This window comes from Branchiostoma floridae, chromosome 7 (assembly GCF_000003815.2).
Source record: "Branchiostoma floridae strain S238N-H82 chromosome 7, Bfl_VNyyK, whole genome shotgun sequence".
Classification (NCBI taxonomy): domain Eukaryota; kingdom Metazoa; phylum Chordata; class Leptocardii; order Amphioxiformes; family Branchiostomatidae; genus Branchiostoma; species Branchiostoma floridae.
This window is the reverse complement of record NC_049985.1, coordinates 19,926,315-19,946,011: the sequence shown is the minus strand read 5'-3', so window position 1 is coordinate 19,946,011 and position 19,697 is coordinate 19,926,315. Positions and strand designations below refer to the sequence as shown.

The 19,697-nt window shown below is 41.2% G+C and overlaps 1 protein-coding gene across 1 annotated transcript; it reads left to right on the top strand.

The window, feature by feature from the left end:
* Nucleotides 1-125: 125 nt before the first annotated feature.
* LOC118419605 (nucleoporin p54-like) lies at nt 126-19,586 on the top strand (the record flags this gene model as incomplete). The annotated part of the gene is given in 13 exon segments (XM_035826067.1): nt 126-204; nt 2,587-2,679; nt 4,071-4,124; nt 5,420-5,500; nt 6,404-6,618; nt 7,958-8,145; nt 8,831-9,027; nt 9,645-9,699; nt 11,241-11,334; nt 12,389-12,496; nt 12,625-12,744; nt 16,389-16,496; nt 18,805-19,586. Coding segments are annotated over 13 exon segments (1,512 nt in total), but the record flags the coding sequence as incomplete, so codon positions are not given.
* Between the last annotated feature and the right edge of the window lie 111 nt (nt 19,587-19,697).

The following is a 19,697-nucleotide window of genomic DNA, read 5'->3' as shown; positions in this document are numbered from 1 at the left end:
TGACCCCTTCCAAGACCGGGGAACCATTTTTTAGGCAGATATAACGCATCGCGGCTTTACTTTAACGTTTTTTCTGTGATGTGAGCTAAGAAGTCATCCGGGCGACGTACATGGCTTTCAATTTCGGTGGCGCCAAGACCACGGCGAGCGTTGCACCACTTTTCGGCGGCTTCGGGACCACCACAACCTCGGCACCGTCCACAGGTGAAGTGTTGATGTTGTTCATAAATTATGGTGATATCTGGTTGAAGAGCCTTTGTATTTAGAGTTCAGAAAGAGCCCGTATCTTGGTGGGGAGGGGGGCGACCTGTTGCTGAACGGTAGTACTGAAAGACGGAATACCAAGTAATACCAAGTAATACCACGTAATACCAGGTTAAACATCAAGGAACTCATATATTATGTGTACATATGTGTTCCCCACATATATAAACCAAATATTTTTGTAGTTTATGGGCTTAAAAATAATATTTTTGCCAAAGAATTCCGGTGGCAAACTGCCGCTGCCCGGCGCGGCATGATATTTGATAGCGCTGGCGGGCCGGGTCACATCAACAACACGGCGAGCCGCGACACGTTAATCTGACGTTAATGTAATTTTTTGTTGAGGCGTGGGTCATTGCCCTCAAACATCTCTTTCATTCACAAAAATGACATTAGATTTAGCATAGTCCCTCAGCAAAATTTGTCCCCCAAAATACAGAAAATGGCGCTTCAGAGGGTACAGATTTTGAAATTTTCCCAGACCAACCTTGCGACAGCTTGCACCTTCGACACTCGGAATCGTGAATATATTTTGGGGGCATCGCCCTCGCTAAAACCATGTGTCTTTCTAACAGAATTGTCATCAAATTTAGCTTAGTCTGGCAGCAAAATAGGCGCGTCAAAACGTAGGAAATGGCGTTTTAGAGGGTCAAGATTTCAAATTTTCCCGGGGGAGCATGCCCCCGGACCCCCCTAGGATGGTCGCGCCTCCGGCGCGACTGGTAGCGCCTTCGGCGCTACATGTGCCGTACAATTCTGTCAGTAAAAGTTCGCCCCCCCAAACGAAATTTGGTGCCGCCGCCTCTGATGTTTGTCATTTTTCAATTATTTGCAACATCATGCCCTGGTTTATCTTTGCAGTGTTTCAAACAGTTGTATTTTAGTCATTTCGTCACGTTAAAATTTGTCCGGGCCCATTAGTTGCTTTTGATTCTAATTTCTATCAGGTCGGTCCCAGGGTAGTGACACGCTTGTGCCGCAAAATCTCCAGCGGTTTAACGTTACAAGTTACAACATGCAACACGACGACAACACTGGTACAATTATGTTGTTGAATGTTCCAACTACGTGTATAAGGTGTTTGAAACACTAGTCAATCATTGCCGACTCATCGGCAGTTGCACATTACCGGAAGAAGAAGAACCGTGTTGTTGATTGACCCGGCCCGCCAGCGCTATCATGCCGCGCGGGGCAGCGGCGAGCGGCGTTTTGTTAGCGGAATTCTTATAGGCAAAAATATAATTTTAAAGCCCATAAACCACAAAATGTTTGGTTTATATATGTGGGGAACACATATGCACACAAAATGTTTGAGTTCCGTGATGTTTAACCTGGTATTACGTGGTATTACTTGGTATTACTTGGTATTCCGTCTTTCAGTATCTCCCGTTGCTGAAGTTTGGGAAATGTGCATGCATACTAGTACACATGTCACCGAGAATTCAAAATCAAATGACACTATTATCATCACGGACTAGAACACCCAGAAACCTCATCTAGCTTGCCATATAGATATACTTATAAGGGCTCCAATGGTTTGTGTGCTCGCATGTGTGCGCGCGCGCGCCAGTGCCTGTAACGTTACTAGTATGTGTACGTGTGTGTACATTTGCGTATGTGAGTGTGCGCACGTTTGTATTTGAGTGTTTATGTAAGTGTGTGTTGGTGTCTGTAATTATATATTTATGTCATACCTGTGATGCGAAAATGTTCGATACGGGTGTTCCGGACTGGGCCATAACTTCCGCATTGCACAGGTTCGAACGGCGTATTACACGGGCTCCAATCGAAGAAATTGAAGTGTTTCAAGCGGGCCAGGTGCAGCGCCATCGAAAGTTCGAATATCTGATTCGGATGTTGGAACATTACCGTTGCAACACTTTTTGTTCGAGGGCACCAAATTTGTTCAACTTCTGGCGCATTTCGCATCAAAAAGGGTTTTCTCAGGCGGGTATGACTTAAATGAAATACAACACGGTGTATTGCGCATCACCCTCGGTCCCAGCCCTCCCATGGGTCGGATCATCCTCCAGCCTTCGGGCGATCCGACCCGCTTTCCGGCTGGTACCTCGGTTGATACAGAATACACCGTGTTGTATTCTAGATGTACACACATGCATGTGTGTGATGTATGTAATTGTGTGTGTGTCTTTGCAGCTGTGTCAGTCTATAAAGTATAATTTCCAATATACACAGAAATGCAGCATTTACAGACATCCCCATGACTGCTATTTTTGCCCATAGGACTTTAAGAATGCTAAGCCTAGGGGTGGGTTAGGGAGTGAAGTCTGCCATCTCTTATTGTCTAGTGTTCCTATCCAGGTTTCACGTTCGGTGGGTTCGGACAGACGACCACTTCAGCGCCAACTTTTGGATTCGGGACGGCGACAACCTCTGCTCCTGCCTTTGGTGCAGGTAGGATACAGTACTGTAAATGCATTTAAGTTCGCGGGGATTTAATTTTGCCGTAGCAGGAAAAAGGACTTTTCTTGGTGGTTTTAAGTTCGCGGTTGCACCATGCACTGTACTGTAGTCTCTTACTGCCACGGAAAAATGTTCGCAGTGGTTTTAAGTTTGCAGTGAAGTGGCCACTGCAAAAAACGCGAACATTTAACCACCGCGAAAGTTTCTGCATTTACAGTATTTCAATATAAGTTTTAAGTTTAACAATAACATGGTACATTTTACATGTAAAGGGTATTCAATTCACTTGTCCTATTGTGTTGACCAATGCTTGATTCCATGATTGTAAAAAGTAAGTATATAAAAATCTCGCCCATCTGACAAACCTATGAAGCAAGTCAGATGCTTATAGTTTAAGTTATACTAGTTATAGAACATTAATGATAGTTTAAAAGTAACTAAGATTAAGCTTCTTGTAATATCCTATATGTACATGTTCATGTAGATGGGGGACTGGTACATCCCTGTCTTGTAATCAGCTTATGAAAGGATATGCCACAGCGTTAGATGTTGATGATCAGGCTTTTTATTAGCCAGGCAGGCGTACAGGCGTACATTGTACAAAATAACTCAAATTGTACGGGCCTTGCACTGTGGAGCACATCCTCTGACAAGCATGAAATTCTGATTGACCAGGGATGCTACAAGTCATATGTGGTCTGTCTGACAGTAAATTTGCTTCATTCCCCAAACTTTGCACTGTTCAGGATGTGGGAAATGGTGTTTCAGAGAGTTATACATTACAGTGAGGATGTCCCCAGACCCCCTACAATACTCGCACCTGCAGCGCTCGCCGAATGGCAAGAAATTTGGACACCCTATGATAAAATCCTACTTAAAAGCCTGTTGATGATGATAAGAGCATGACATCAACACAAAAGTATGAATCAAGCATAAGATATGCTCCTTTATGTGACCTTTACAGTGCTCAAAATTCAGCCAGGTTGCATAGGTGGCAACCTTAGTTAAAAGCCAGGTTGCGCCATCATTATTTCAGGTTGCCCCACTTCCTACTTGTAACTTTTTTCAAATCAGCTACTTATCCATTATCTCTTCTGCAAGTTACATGAACCTTATATGTTTTATCTCATCAAAAAATGAATACAAAAGTTTATGTGCGTAGGTGGGAGAAAAGCGATGCTCCAACTGCAAAATTTCAGGTTTTGCAGTGTGCAACCTGGCTTTAAAAGTAAGTTGTGCTAACAACAATGTGGTGTAAATGCAAGTGTGCAAGTGGGTATGTCGAACACTGGTTTATGTCTTGGTTATGAACCATGCTATTCACTGATTCTCTAACCTAATAAACCATTTACTGACATAAGAAATCTCTGCTTTACTTTTAGGGCTAGGTGCCACTGCTCCAACCACAACAACAACTTCTTTATTTGGAGGTGGAGGTAGGCATTCTTTACTGAACAACTTGTGACTTCTACTGTCCAAGGAAGTGTTGTCTGTGGGAACATGTTTGTGTATCTGTAGGTGTGTATAGGTGTGTGTGTGTAAAGTTAAAGGTATTTAGGTACATAAATTTAGTGAGGCATAGAACTTGGTATATTGGAAAGCAAAGACCATTCCTCTCCTTTCAATGCCTTGACCTCTGCAATCGATACCCATTTTTACACCAGGGTAGAATTAAGGGTTAATGACCCGCCCCGAGGTGTATATGGTGTCATAACGCCTGGTCCTTTGCTATAACCACCGAATAAAACCACCGATGTGAGCGAAGCGAACAAAGTGGTTTTATGAGGTGGTTATAGCAAAGGACCAGGCGTTATGACACCATGTACACCGAGGAACAGGCGGGTCATTAACATTATTATCATATAGCCTACCCAAACTTGCAAACTCCTGTATAACGCATAGATCCCTTGGTACTATACGTGTGAATTCCTTTGTCGAATTTCTGAAAATTCACATTTGTTCTTTGGTACATGCATATGTAAGGAGATTACACAGTGCATTTTGAAACCAAAAATTTCCACAGAAAATATTCAAAACATTGTCGACACAGTCAAAACGAGTCGACACCGGCACCGGTGTCGATTTGCATCGACACTGGTGTCGATGTCGATTCATTCTGACCAATCAGAGGAGCGATACACACCTGCCTGACCTGAATCTTTGTGTTACGGCGTCATAACCAACGTGGAACAGGGACTTCTGATTGGTCCGCGGGGCCTGGCTATATGATAATAAGAAAAGAGTAAAGTGCCTTTTCCAAGGACGCAGTGTCTAACCTCTAGTTTCAGGAATTGACGCCATGGCCTTTTTTTTTCATCTCTGCAAGCATTGATTAATCATCTTGGCCAGTTGATGCCACCGAATGTGTGTTTGTGTGTGTGAGTGTGTGTATTTCACTGTGTTTCTGTCAGTGTGTGTGTGTGTGCATGTATACATGTGTAATGTACCCAGCGCAGTCTTCTTATTGCAGTACATCGTTAGCAATGGTGTTTTGGTCTGTGACATTGGCAGGGTCACAATGCAGCAATAGGTAGCGTCTGCTAATCTCCAAGCAGATCCAACGGTGCCATAAGATAGTATCAAAGCTGGCCAAGGAGTGTAGCCGGCTAAGGTAGTCAAACGGGCACCGGAAGTTTGATAACATACATTATGCACCGTGGATCTGGTTAGAGATTAAGCGTCTGTAATCTCTGATTGTCTTATTTTAACGATTAGACGTGTTGTTCTCCAGCGTTTGGCACCCAGCAGCCAGCCCTAGGGGGTCTTGGGGCCACGACCTTTGGTGGATTTGGTGCTCAACAACAACAGAAACGTGAGTTCTTCCAGTTTTTGCTTTTGGACAGACGAGGACAATGCGGCTCTACACTCAAGTTAGTAACTTATATATACAGTGCCACATACACAGTACAGACAGAAGGTAAAGGTAGTCTTATACCTCCCTGACCAAAGTCAGGTACCCATTTTTACACCTGGGTGAAGTGAGGAAGGTCATGTGAAGTGCCTTTCCCAAGGGGGTACAGCGAGGATCAAACTCAGGACCTCTAGATTCCAAAACGAACGCTCTACCAGTTACACCACGCCCAACACCACAATTCGGCCAAACATCCTACCAGTTGCAATTGGGATCTTTATAACTGACAAATTCAGAATTGGGAAACAATACACCCATTATAAAAAAGTTTGGAAAATTATTTGCTGTGATTTGCATCCCCTGGCCTATGCTGTGATTTGGGCCCCTACACTGTTTAAATTCTAACGAATGTATGAGCCATCTCTGTTGTTTTGTGACAAAAAATGAAAAATATTATCATGTTGATTTTTTATCTACTCTGTTGGACAGTCACTAGCCTGAGTACCATCCGTATTCTACCGGGGCTCCTTAAACTCGCGGAGCCCCGGTAGTATTGGTACCCAGGCTAGACAGTCACCCCTTCTGGCATGTTCTTAGCTCAATAAAAAAACTTACCTGCTTGTGATCTTTCACACATAAGTAGCATGGACACAGTTAATGCATCAATTTGGTAATTTTTCATACGTTTTTTCTAGCGTTTGCTTAAAGAAATGGTTAAATTTTAAAGAAATGTCTGTTAATTCCAGGAGGCATCGTTCCTAGGGTTAAAAGAGTAAACAATTGACTTGTATAAAGGTACATTGTATGTACATGTAGTGTTGAATGTACATATACTAGTATGGGACTATCCCTTTTATTTTCCAGCGGGTATCTTCGCCCAGCCGACCAGCACACAGAATAACGTCCTGCTGAACACAGCGACCGCCCTGTCCATGCCGACAGTCTTCAACGATGAGCGCGATGCGGTCCTGGCCAGATGGAACCAGCTGCAGGCATTCTGGGGGACGGGGAAGGGCTACTTCAACGGGACGGCCCCCCCGGTGGAATTCACGTCAGAGAACCACTTCTGTAGATTCAAGGTGTGTTTTGTAAGTTATAGGAGCACACGTTAGTTTATTTTATTTTTCAACTGGAGGCTGAACACACGGGATGGCACCCCCGGTGTAATTTCACATCAGAGAACCACTTCTGTAGATTCAAGGTGGGTTTTGCAAGTTATAAGTGCACACGCTAGTTTATTTTATTTTTCAATTGGAGGCTGAACGCACGGGACGGCACGCCTGGTGTAATTTCACGTCAGAGAACCACTTCTGTAGATTCAAGGTGGGTTTTGCAAGTCAGGCCACACCAATTTAATTTCTTGGTACTCGGATTTTTTCAGAAAAATATTGGGGCGGTCAGACAAAAAAAAAGAAAGAAAAAAATTGCAAAAAGTCTGTGGTGAACTTATATAACACAAAAACAAGGTAAGTAGTCAGGTTTTCAGCGTTTCATGGTATGATTTATCCAATGAATCTCTTCCATTGATTTTATACCACTATTCTGATCATGTGACTGCAAATAAGCGCTCTGATAGGTTTATCAGCAGTATGTGCCCCTGGAATGGGGATTTTTTTAAAGGTCTGCAATAGCAAAACCTATATTATTTTTCTTGGGACTAAATTGTTTTGTTTTCCAAATCGGAAAAAAATGGGTCGGGAAATCCGAGAACCAACAAATTAGATTGGTGTGGCCTTGTAGGGGCACACGCCAGTTTATTCTATTTTTCAATTGGAGGCTGCACGCCCTTACTAGTAAATGCAATTTCAAGAATAACATTTTTATGTTTCAGTGCATTTCATATTTTAATTGGATGCTGCACACCCTTCAATCTAGCTCCGGTTTCTTCCAGAGAATTATTTTAGATAGGTAATAAAATAGGTAACTGGAGGGTAAGGATAAGACCAAATGAGTGTATCTCTAAATTTGCTAAATTCAAAGGAAAATTAATTCTTTGCATATCTACAATAATGTGCAAAATTTTCATGGTAGAAAAACAAGGGATGTTGCATATTAACCTCTTAACCACACAAAATAAAAAAAGTTTTTATTTCGTTACTACCGTACTACATGTACATTGTATTACTGTAAACGCAGAAATGTTCGCGGTGGATTTATGTTCGCGGTTTTTGCGGTGAACACTTCACCGCAAACTTAAGTACACCGCGAACATTTTTCTATTATGGTATCAGACTGCAGTGTACGGTGTTACCGCGAACTTAAAACCACCGCAAAAAGTCCTTTCTCCCGCTACCGCGAAATTAAATCCCCGCGAACTTAAATGCATTTACAGTATTTCAACTGTGAATTGAAAACACACATTTTCCTTGCTATTGTGAAATAAACTGTCTGTGGAATAAACCTTTTTTTTCTCGCCAGGCCGTAGGTTACAGCTGTATCCCCTCGGCGCGTGACGAGGACGGTCTGGTGGCGCTGGACTTCAACAAGAAGGACCAGGATGTGAGGAACGCTCAGCAGCAGTTGGTCGAGACTCTGCACAAGATCCTGGGCAGTAAACCCACTCACAGTGTTAATGTGGAGAGTGTCAGGCCTCTGCCTGGAGACAAGTAAGTTTATATGTGTGGACAGTAGTTTGTATGTGTGGACGTTAGTTTGTATGTGTGGACAGTAGTTACGTAGTAAACCCACTCACAGTGTTAATGTGGAGAGTGTCAGGCCTCTGCCTGGAGACAAGTAAGTTTGTATGTGTGGACAGTAGTTTGTATGTGTGGACAGTAGTTTGTATGTGTGGACAGTAGTTTGTATGTGTGGACAGTAGTTGCGTAGTAAACCCACTCAGAGTGTTAATGTGGAGAGTGTCAGGCCTTTGCCTGGAGACAAGTAAGTTTGTATATGTGGACAGTAGTTTGTACATGTACATGTATGTGTGGACAGTAGTTTGTATGTGTGGACAGTAGTTTGTATGTGTGGACAGTAGTTTGTATGTGTGGACAGTATTTTGTATGTGTGGACAATAGTTTGTATGTGTGGACAGTAGTTTGTATGTCTGGACAATAGTTTGTATGTGTGGACAGTAGTTTGTATGTCTGGACAATAGTTTGTACATGTATATGTGGACAATAGTTTGTGTGTGTGTAGTTTATGTGTGGACAATAGTTTGTATGTGTGAGCAGTAGTTTGTATGTGTGGACAGCAGTTTTTATGTGTGGACAGTAGTTTGTATGCATAGGCAGTGGTTTCTATCTGTAAAGAGTAAACAAGACGATTTTTATACCATATTCTATTGTCTAGGTCAGAGGTCATCATATACATCATCGAGCGTAATCCCAACGGCACGTCTCGGAGGATCGCTGCTTCGGAACTCTTCAACTTCCTGAACCAGAACCACGTCAAGACGCAGCTCACACAGCTGGGCGTGGTCAACATGGTCGCCAAGACAACCCTCACAGCTGCACAGATCAAACAGCTGACTGATACCCCTCCTGCAGGTGAGGTTCCACTGTAATTCACTAGGGGGAGCGTTTCCATGACTGTTGAAAGTATGATAGATAGAACTTAATTGCATGACAACTGGTTTTTAATGAGATCGTATGCGAAAGAGCGCCGACACCTTAAGTCATAAATAGCAAGACAAACAGTGTGTGGCTTTCCGACCGTGGACAGCATCCCCAAGCCGCCTGTAGCTTCCACCAAGAATTTATGTCGGTCAAGGTTGACGGATTGGTTTAAAAACTTTTACGTCACACGCAGCAAATTTCCGTCAATTGACGGAAAAATGGATGTTGCTGGAGCCCTGCTTCAATTAGATAAATCAAACAGACAAGCATTTACCAGATTGGGACATTGGAATTGCTGTCGTTTCAATGTCTTTTTTCGATAACACCAAATTTTCTCAACCTCTTTTGCTTTTCAAGTAAAATGCTGCCACCATGGGATAGAGCTATGAACGAATACATTTCAAGTGGTGTGAGTACATTTGATTCAGGGATAAGAAAGGTAATAAGTTTGTATGTTCAAACTAGTAGCGGGGCTCATGAAACGACTAAACAAATGTGTGTCATGCTAAATTCCATCGATTCTGGATATAGTTATCTTTATTCTCCAGGTATTGATCCTCTAATATGGGAGCAGGCCAAAAAGGATAACCCGGATCCTCAAAGGTGGGTACATTGTTGACTCCTCTAGAATATAATTGTACATTTATGTCCTACCTGGGCAATAATATATCACATGGGGTGATAATAATATCATTCACGCTTCAATTAGATTTGATAAAATCAGACAGACAAAAATTCACCAAATTGGGACATTGGAATTGCTGTTGTTTCAATGTCTTTTTCTCGATAACACCAAATTTTCTCAACCTCTTTCTCAACCTCTTTTGCTTTTCAAGTAAAATGTGTGTTTTGTCTGGTTAGTATGCCAGAAGTAAAATACAACATAGTATTTTCCTCATCACCCTTGGTCCCAACCCTCCCAATGTTGGATTGACTTTTAGCCATCGAGCAATCCTTCCTATGGCTGGTACCGTGGGTGATAAGGAATACGCCATATTGTATTTTGTATGTAGTCCTTTTGTTAAAGATTGTAACATGTTCAATTGACAGGGAAGATAGGGCATGGTTTGTGATAATTGTACCTAAAATTGTATTTTTTATGTGGTCCTTTAATTTGTTAAAGATTGTAACATGTTCAATTGACAGGGAAGATAGGGCATAGTTTATAATAATTGTACCTAAATGTTTTAGAAAGGCAGCTTGCAATTTCATGACCATTTCACACAACCAAACAATATACCAGTGGACTAGCCATGAAGCTAGGTATTGTGGAAACGAAGATGGGTACTGCTAATATGATACATACTGTATAACCAAAGGTTTTACCTTCGTAAAGATATGTCTTTACCTTTTTTTTACGTTAGGGCACTGTAACAGGCATTGTATGATCGTCATATGATTGCAAACTAAGGGCATTTTTGGATTAGTCACGCATGTGATGCGGAAAATTCAGCTGTATTGTTGTGGAAAAGGCTGTCTCGGATCATTGTTAATGGTTAGTTCTGTCCAAAACCTGTTAAAAAATTCTAGAGCATCGTGATTAAAGGATGAAACCTGGCGTGCTTGAACTTGATTGATGATCAATTGAACAAATTCTTCTTGGTTGCACAACCTTCCTTTAATTCCTCAGTAAACGTTTCGATGACCGTCTGTACAAAATGAAACAAATACATTTTGTACTATCGGTTCTATATGAACTAGACATAGTCAGTGCAATCTGAACTTGACCAAGTACAGTAGAAGCCAGTTAATTGCACAACGGATTAACGCACACTTCTGTTAATTGCACAGAATCCCAAGATCCCAAACCGGTGCGGTCAACCTAGATAGCTTCGCATTACTGCACCATCCGAATAATTGCACGAAATTTACTGCCAAATAGGCCGTGCAATTGAACGGCTTCTACTATAATAAACACATTGTTACAATACAATAGATTAAGTTCAGATTGCACTGAATCTGTCTAGTTCATATAGTACTGATAACATTTGTTTCATTTTGTAGTGATGAAGGCGACATATGCATGGTTGTCAAAACACTCCCTGAAGAATTGAAGGAAGGTTGCAAGTAGACTTTGTTTAATTGATCTACGAACCTGATGAAGCTATTTACGGGTTGTTTGACAACTGTTGACTGTCCCTCAGACTGATCCCGGTGCCCATGATCGGGTTTGGTGAGCTTCATCGCAGACTCAAGTTACAGGAGTACCAGACAAAACAGCACCAAGGACGGCTGGATGTGAGTACTAAAAAATTATTTATTTTTTTCATGAATGTAGGGGTAGGAGAGGAATGCAAGACAGTGTTCTATGTACAGTAGTGATATTTAATCAAAATGCTTATTTGTGATGTCATGAATTTGCAGTGGAGCAGTTACATGTAGCACAAATACTGCAAGTAGAGCAAAACTAAGTTGCAGACACCCCAAGTGTAACTTTAAAGGGGTACTAAACTCCAGAAGAGAGCGTTATTTTCCAATAGATAATCTATCAATGAGCATGCTATGTTTTGATAACTCACTAAACCCATGCAGACCCTAACAAAGCATTTCCTATACAGGGCTCGAAATACTGGGTGCATGTGCACCCAGGTGCACCCAAAATTGGAACTGTGCACCCAATTTTTTTCAGTGGGTGCACAGGGTGTACCCAAATATTTTTTTAGGTTTATTTATGGAAAGGTATCAAGTATACTAGTATCATATTCTTAACATCTAAATGTTAGAAAGATAATAAAAATATCATGTTACTTGTTTAAGAATTTGATAGCTTGTAACTAAGTTTTGTTATTAGGTTTTTTTGACATTCTACTTAAATTTAAGTGGTGCACCCAAAAAAATTTTGGTGCACCCAATTTTTTAAGCTGGGTGCACCAGTGCACCTAATCCCAAAAATGAATTTCGAGCCCTGCCTATATGTATAGACAATTCCTCCATTATGAATATTTTCAGCTTACATGAGGGGCCTTTGGTGTAATATAACATTACCCCTCCAATTGGTTTTGTAACCAGACTTTTGCCATACATGTGTAGCTTGAGATTACTTATGATGTATCTATAGAGGGTACGTTATCGTATAATTTGAAGTAGCATGCGTGTTTTACTTCCTAAAATAGATATCTATAAAAAAATAACAGTCTATTCTTGAGTTTAGGGCTACTTTAATTCCAGAGGCAAGAGATGAAAACAAACTATTTTTCATTTCTTTTGAAATAAATTCGAAACAAAAGTTTCTGTTTGTGTATGTAACATTTGTGGATTCAGGGTAACATCTTCAGTGTATGTTTCCCCATAGGCAATAGCAGGCAACATTACCGGGATCCAGGGTAACATGTCCACCATGCAGTCTAAGATCCAACAGTACAGAAGAAAGCTGCAGGAGTTGTCACACAGGTCGCTCGAGGTGAAAAGCGAAATATGTCATATTTCGAATTTTCTTCAAATTTCTGAGAGGATTATGAACAGTATTGATCTGTATTTTTTGTATTGTTTGATACTTTCAACATGTGGACCTATTGGCCTGCACTTCAGGTGTTAATCCGCCAGGAGGCGTACCGGAAGAGTGGCTATGCCATCCAGGCTGATGAGGAGCAGCTTCGGGTGCAGCTGGAGGCCATACAGGTGGAACTTAATGCCCCCATGCAGTTCAAGGTAAAACTGCACCATACAAAGTTGTGCATGACTTCTCTGTACGTATACGTGAAGTTTGTCCTTGAGAAACTGTCAGCACATTTAATTTTCCTGTTTTCTCTGTCCTGTCAGCATATTTTGTATGAAAAGGAGGAATATCTATTACATGTATCTGTATCTATATAGCCGGTATAACCGCTCTTCAGTGTAGCACACCAGCTTCGCAGGCACGCGGCGCGGCAGCAGCTGGTTATATTACACCAAACGACCTGTCACACCTAACTTTTGCACATCTATCTGCAAGTGTTCTTTAAAACTACACAGAGAAGATTCCCCTACTGTACTTGGTGATAACAAATTCCACTCTACAATAAAGTAACAATTGAATAACATACAATTGGTATAAATTAAAGTTGTCTTGGCCAAGAAAAGTCAATGTAGTTTATTCTGAATTCTGTGCTTTGTCACTGATAGTTGTTTTGTACTGTAGTAGCAGTACTTGTTATATTTCACCCACGCTTAAGTTAAATTATAGTAGTTGTTTATGTGCAAAGTCATGCCCGAGGTCTAAGGGACTGTACGATATTTATCAGGGGGGGAGGGCTGGTGCGTTAGGGGGGGAGGGCCATGTTAAATTTTTTTGAGGTGGGGGGAGGGCCATGTTAATTTTTTTTTAGATAGGGGGAGGGCCATGTTAATTTTTTTTAAAGAATAGTTCAAACTATTTTTAGTTTTTATATCTTGACATGGCCCTAAAACTGATAAAATAAGCCTCCTGAATAGCCTAAAATGCAAGAGCTTCCGAGGGGCTTCGCCCCCCTATGTCCCCCCAAAAGTGGCACTGCCCCGGACCAGCGTTCCTGCCAATCATACGTCATTCCGTCTTCGGACTTCTGGAAGGACGCACTCCGCTCGGCTGAGTGTGTCCATAAAAAATTTGAAAGAAAGGCTGACCTGTACCACCAGTGTACAAAATGTATCAGGAATCTTTTTAAAAATCTATCTTTATAAGAACGAATACTACCTTTACAATTTATACTTCAAATTGTTCACTTCCCGGTCATCCCGGTTGTCTGGGGCATGGGGCGGAGCGCGGCACGTTTTACAACTTGCGAACCCATGTGCGACACACCCCACGTCGCATCCAAAGAATCCAAAACTATAAACTTTATTTTTTATTTACAACATTTCTTTTGTTTCAAAAGGGTAAAATTTGCAGCGGAAAAGGGCCCGCAACATTGTTGTCAAGCGTCGATCGAGTCGGCTGTGCACTCAGTGGCACATGGCGCGGCACGCCCCCCTCCCCAGACGGATGGTCGATTGCAGCGCCCAGCACGTTCGGACGTCTTTTCTGGCTACTCCTTGAAGGCTACACCGGCACTGATCAATGCCAAAGACGCAGCAGATCGCCCTCCTTCGTATAATGTATAACGTTCTTGGTCTATGTAAAAAAGAAATCCAGCCGGCAAATATTTCATGCCGAAAATGGGGTTACCTGAGGTCGCAGGAGACAAACGCCCGCCCGTGTAAAACCCGACCAATTTAATTAATTTGAGTAAAATCATAGGGCAAAAATTAAAAAAAAAAACACAAGCTGTGATGGCGCCGTTATTCTATCCTCTGGAAAAACTACTAGTATTTGATGCGGGAGGGCGCAACATCGATCGCACGAGGTAGACATTTTTTTATTCAATGCCGGAAAAAAATTGGCAGGATTTTTTCATGGGCTGACAAACTCACTGGCTAGAGCCCTGTTTGGAAGCATCAATAACCCAAAATTTTCATATAGACATGACTGGACAAATAATACCCGGGCCAGATCACGGACGGCTGATTCCCCGTGCTTTAATAATAAAGTTATAACGTATTTTTGGGGAGAGGGCGGACGTCGATTACTAAGGAACGGGCGTGAAAAAGGCAAACGGCATCCAATCTCAAGGGCATAATTTTCCTCTCAAATTGCAGGAAATTCTGTTTTAGAGGGTTTGAAAATCCAAATTTTCCCGGGGGAGCAAGCCCCCGGACCCCTAGCCCTGCCCTGACGCTGTGAAAAAATCCTGGCAAGAACACTGGCTATACCAGTTGGACGCCGGGCGCCCTTGTGCCCTGACGTCTATCGGTTGTTTTTCTACCCTTTTAATGATGCCTGTCGGGGGGGAGGGCCATGTTGATTTTTTTTCGGTGGAGGGGGAGGGTCATGTTAATTTTTTTTCAGATGGGGGGGAGGGCCATGAAAAATTTTTTTGATCGGACTTCCAACGCACCAGCCCTCCCCCCCAATAAATATCGTAGGTCCCTAATTGCATGTACAATCTCATGAACTAAGGGAAGTAAATACAGAGTGGTACATAAAACTAGTGTCTAATCAACTACATGATGATGAATAATATTGTCGGGTTTGACTTCTTCTTTGAAGGCAGTGGTTAATGAACTGTCCCACGTTCTGTATGATGGTGGGATTTTGCGCTTTTAGTAGAAATATAGTCATTTGGCGATCACTTAGATGGTAAAATCTTGGTGAAATAGTGACAACTGTTTGAAATAGTGTGTTTCTTTCGGTTTCATAGTGGGTACACTGACTGATGAAATGTGTTTCATTTTCCACTGCATTCATTGAGCAATATGTACAAAATCTCTCATGGACAGGGAGCTGTTTAAGAAAAGGCATGGGTTGAAATATATTAATTTTTCTGTCTTGTCTCCTACTGTCATTTTTTTTTAGCCAATTGGCATGAAATTTGGTACAAGGGTAGAGTGAGTTATAACACCCTCAGGGTTTTTATCCTTCAAGATATTAGTCCATTATGTATGGTATTACATGTGAATTTCAATTTTGCAAAGGGAGACTATGGAATATTTAAATGCTCATTTTTGCATTGGATGGGAGAAGGGTGGAGTATGCTGCATTTGCTTGGCAAATGCTGAAAAACTATTTGCCAAGCCTTTTAGTAATAGTAATACAGTAATTGGTTTATGATAAAATCATAGAGAGCAGAATTAAAGTACATTATATCATGATTGATAAGTCTCAGAACAGTAACTCATCTACATTGTATGTTAACTGGTATCATATAGTTTATGGCTGTCCTAGCTTGGGATTGGTTAAAGGGGCCCAGAGCGATTTTTAGAGCTGCCTTATTCTGGATGAGACAATCCGTACAATATTGACATTTTCTTCACCTTACTACCACATTTGTATCATTATTTCGTACTTTCAGCGTTTAAAAGGATGAACAAACATGCCGCAAATGGACCCCTTTGATTTATTAGGTCATTCAAAAGATCAGCACAGGGTCAAGCCACTAATGGTTTCCCGTCAGTACCTTCCAGTGAGGTCACCGAGCGAATTGAATCTGATTTGCCCATTCGCAAATCAAAACCCAATTCGATCAAGTGACGATATCTCCGGAAGCGTTCAGGACTCATCGATCATGTTCGCATGCATTCCGAAAATTTGAATAATGGCACGTGCAGCGCTCAGATTTTCAGTGAGTTCTCACCACCCAACGACGTCTCATCTTTGCTCAATGAAGTTTGATATGCAATGAGATAGTATTATTTAACATTACGGCATGTAAAAATGACTTGAAAATTGAATTTGGAAAGACGAAAATAATCGCCCTGGGCCCCTTTAAATCCCTAATGTTTAACCCTTTGTTGCCCAGGGCCGTCTGAATGAGCTGATGTCCCAGATCCGGATGCAGCAGATGCCCAGTGGTCGGGCCGAGGAGAGATACAGCATGGAGGCCACCATGCAGGAGGAACTCAGACAGGTGAGGAACAGGGGTCCCGGGATCTAGTCACTTGCGAGGGGCAGAGTCCTCCCCAGAGGATGGAATAACGGAGGCCCTCCACTATACTCCTAGTCCAGCTCCACTATACTACTTTTGAAATTTAGTGTTTCTTCCCTACTTTCTTGGTTAGTTTTGCTAAAACTATTGAAAATTCACAGATTTTTGTACCAAGTGGCATCACTTTTCCAGTCGGCATTGTCTGCAAAAACTAATGTGAATGGGTGATGATCAAAACAATAGTCGTTTTGCCACTTCACAACAAAGGAATCACTATAATACGACATACTTCTAGCATTTGACACCCTCTGTCATTGCAAAATGGACCCATTTTCATGAAAAGCATTGGTTCTGGTTATTTTTGTCAGCCCCTCCACTATACAAAAGAGTTTTGGGGAGAACCGTGGATGGGTGATCAATAAGTTCTCGGCCTCACCCAGAAATAATAAGCACATCTCTGATTTCGAAGAATAGATGACAAGACTTAGTATAAAGTCTTATACGAATGTGTACCAAAATTGAAATTATTGTGATCATTACTTTGCAGGTGACACCCAGTAATTTTAGGTAAGGGAGAAGGACAATTGAGCTGTGACCTGACATGTGCGCTATAACTTGCGCTGCTGGAAGTCTGGCACCCAATGCTTTCTGCTTGAAATAGAAAGAGAATCATTATCAAACATTTTGATGACAAAGAATTTACGGCATAGGGAACTTGACCCATACGTCTGATCACAAATCATCCTTGCTTTTAGAGCCACTTACCTTCTGATTTGCCACAAACAAATGCCTGAAAAGTAATGTCTGCAGTGGTCTGAAATTTGGAGGATATTAATTAGAGCTTCATACTACGAAGCTGTGCCTCAAAAGTTGAGTTGTGCTTATTGTTTCTGGGTGAGGCCGAGAATTTCTTGATCACCCCTCGTATACAGAATAACTTTATTGCGCAACAATTGTAACAGTTACAATGTATGGCAATGTGAACAACTATATACTAATACAGGACTGTCTCATACAGAGAAAACCATCCACAAGAGGGTCCCAGGGTTCTAGCCAGGATTTATTTTAGTGTAATGAATAATTGCCCTTGAGGTTACTTAACTCAGTTAACATAACATTTGATTTGATTTGATTTGGCATATCATAATTTTTCATATTTCCTTGACACTGTTCAAGAAGTAAATGTTGAAAATTAGTGTAGTGGTCCTTATTTTAGCATGGTGGTCACAAATTATGGCATAGTGGCCCATTGCGCTAAAAATACACCAGCTAGACCCCTGAGCCCCACAGGTACAGACAAGAAAGAAAAAAAGTAAAGAACTCTCATACACTGAGGTTATGTGTTCTATTCCCACAGAGGTCTATGAACCAGTGAATATAGGCTCTAGTCTTGTACACAGAAATCGAGGGTTTATCGGTTCTAGTACCAAAAGTTGAGGCTAGGGGCCAACGCCATTCAGGCTACCATTACATGTATGTCTGTCATGTTGTGTCACTCACACACTCACTTTAATAGATTAAGAAAAGAAAGAAAGGACCCAGCCATTTAAAGGGGACTTAGATCCTGAGATCAATACACTGATACAGACAAGCCAACCAAGGGTCTTTGGTTCTAGTCCCACAGTTGTACATTCAAGGGAAGAAAAGATCCTGTGTTCGAGAACCACTCGACAGACAGAAAACATACAGAATTTTAGAAAATTCAAAACTTGTACCTCATCAGACATTAACTGAATTTTCACATACAAATGTACAAAGTATTCTTACTACTAGGGATTATTTTTCCTACTTGTACCTCATCAGACATTTTTTCTGAATTTCACTTATTCTTACTTCTAGGGATTATTTTCCAACTTGTACCTCATCAGACATTAACTGAATTTTCACTTATTCTTACTACTAGCCAAGGGATTATTTTTTCCAACTTGTACCTTATCAGACAATATCTGACTTTTCACTTATTCTTACTACTTGGGAATATGTTCCAACTTGTACCTGTGTCATCAGACATTAACTGAATTTTCACTTATTCTTACTACGAGGGAATATGTGCCAACTTGTACCTTATCAGACAATATCTGACTTTTCACTTATTCTTACTACTTGGGAATATGTTCCAACTTGTACCTGTGTCATCAGACATTAACTGAATTTTCACTTATTCTTACTACGAGGGAATATGTGCCAACTTGTACCTTATCAGACAATATCTGACTTTTCACTTATTCTTACTACTTGGGAATATGTTCCAACTTGTACCTCATCAGACATTTTTTCTGAATTTTCACAGCACCTGAAGCAGCAGCAGGAAGGTCTGACTCACCTGATCGGCATCATCAAGGACGACATGGAGGACCTCAAGGTCATAGAACAGGGGCTGGCCGAGGTCACACAGCACCATAGGAGATAGCACAGTATAGTCAAGGTCAAAGGATGCAAGTTCAAAGAGCTACCAGAGGTCACACAGCACCACAGAAGGTAGCACAGAATAGGCATGTTTACACATTAGGTCATGAGGTCATAACACAAGATGACAGAACACATTCAGGTCATAGGTCACAGTGTGACAAGACAATGAGCACAAAGTCTTGGAACACAAGATCACAAGTTACAGAAAAAACACAAGGTCATAGGACACAATGTTGCCAAATGGGCTAACAGAGGTGTATCAGGAGGGAACTGGGGTTTGTTTCTTTCCTTTTCTGGAACTTTCTTTCTTTCAAGAAAGGAAGGAAGAAAGAAAGAAAGATGATATAGAATAGGACTTCAAAAGGCACATTGTGACAATATCATAGACCACAAGGTCATAGAATGGCCACACAGCACTATTACATTATTGTTCTCATTTTGAAAATATTGTTTATTATTAAGATTAATAATGTACAATGTTTACCACATACAATGCATACCATGCACAAAGAACACACTGAGGATGTGAGCATTGTATACATGTAATTAGACATGAAGTTTTTTTACATGAAATGTTAGAATCATCCAACATCAGTTTAATATACTTGGAAAAATGTATCATTTGGAAATAACTTGCTTCAGACTTCATTCAATAAAATTGTTTACCTCTATAATTGCATTCACTATGGTGGTTTCTACGCATAAATGAGATATTGTTGTTTTATGGCTGTTTCAAAAGTTCCACAATTAAAATGTTATGAAGTAATATCCGTA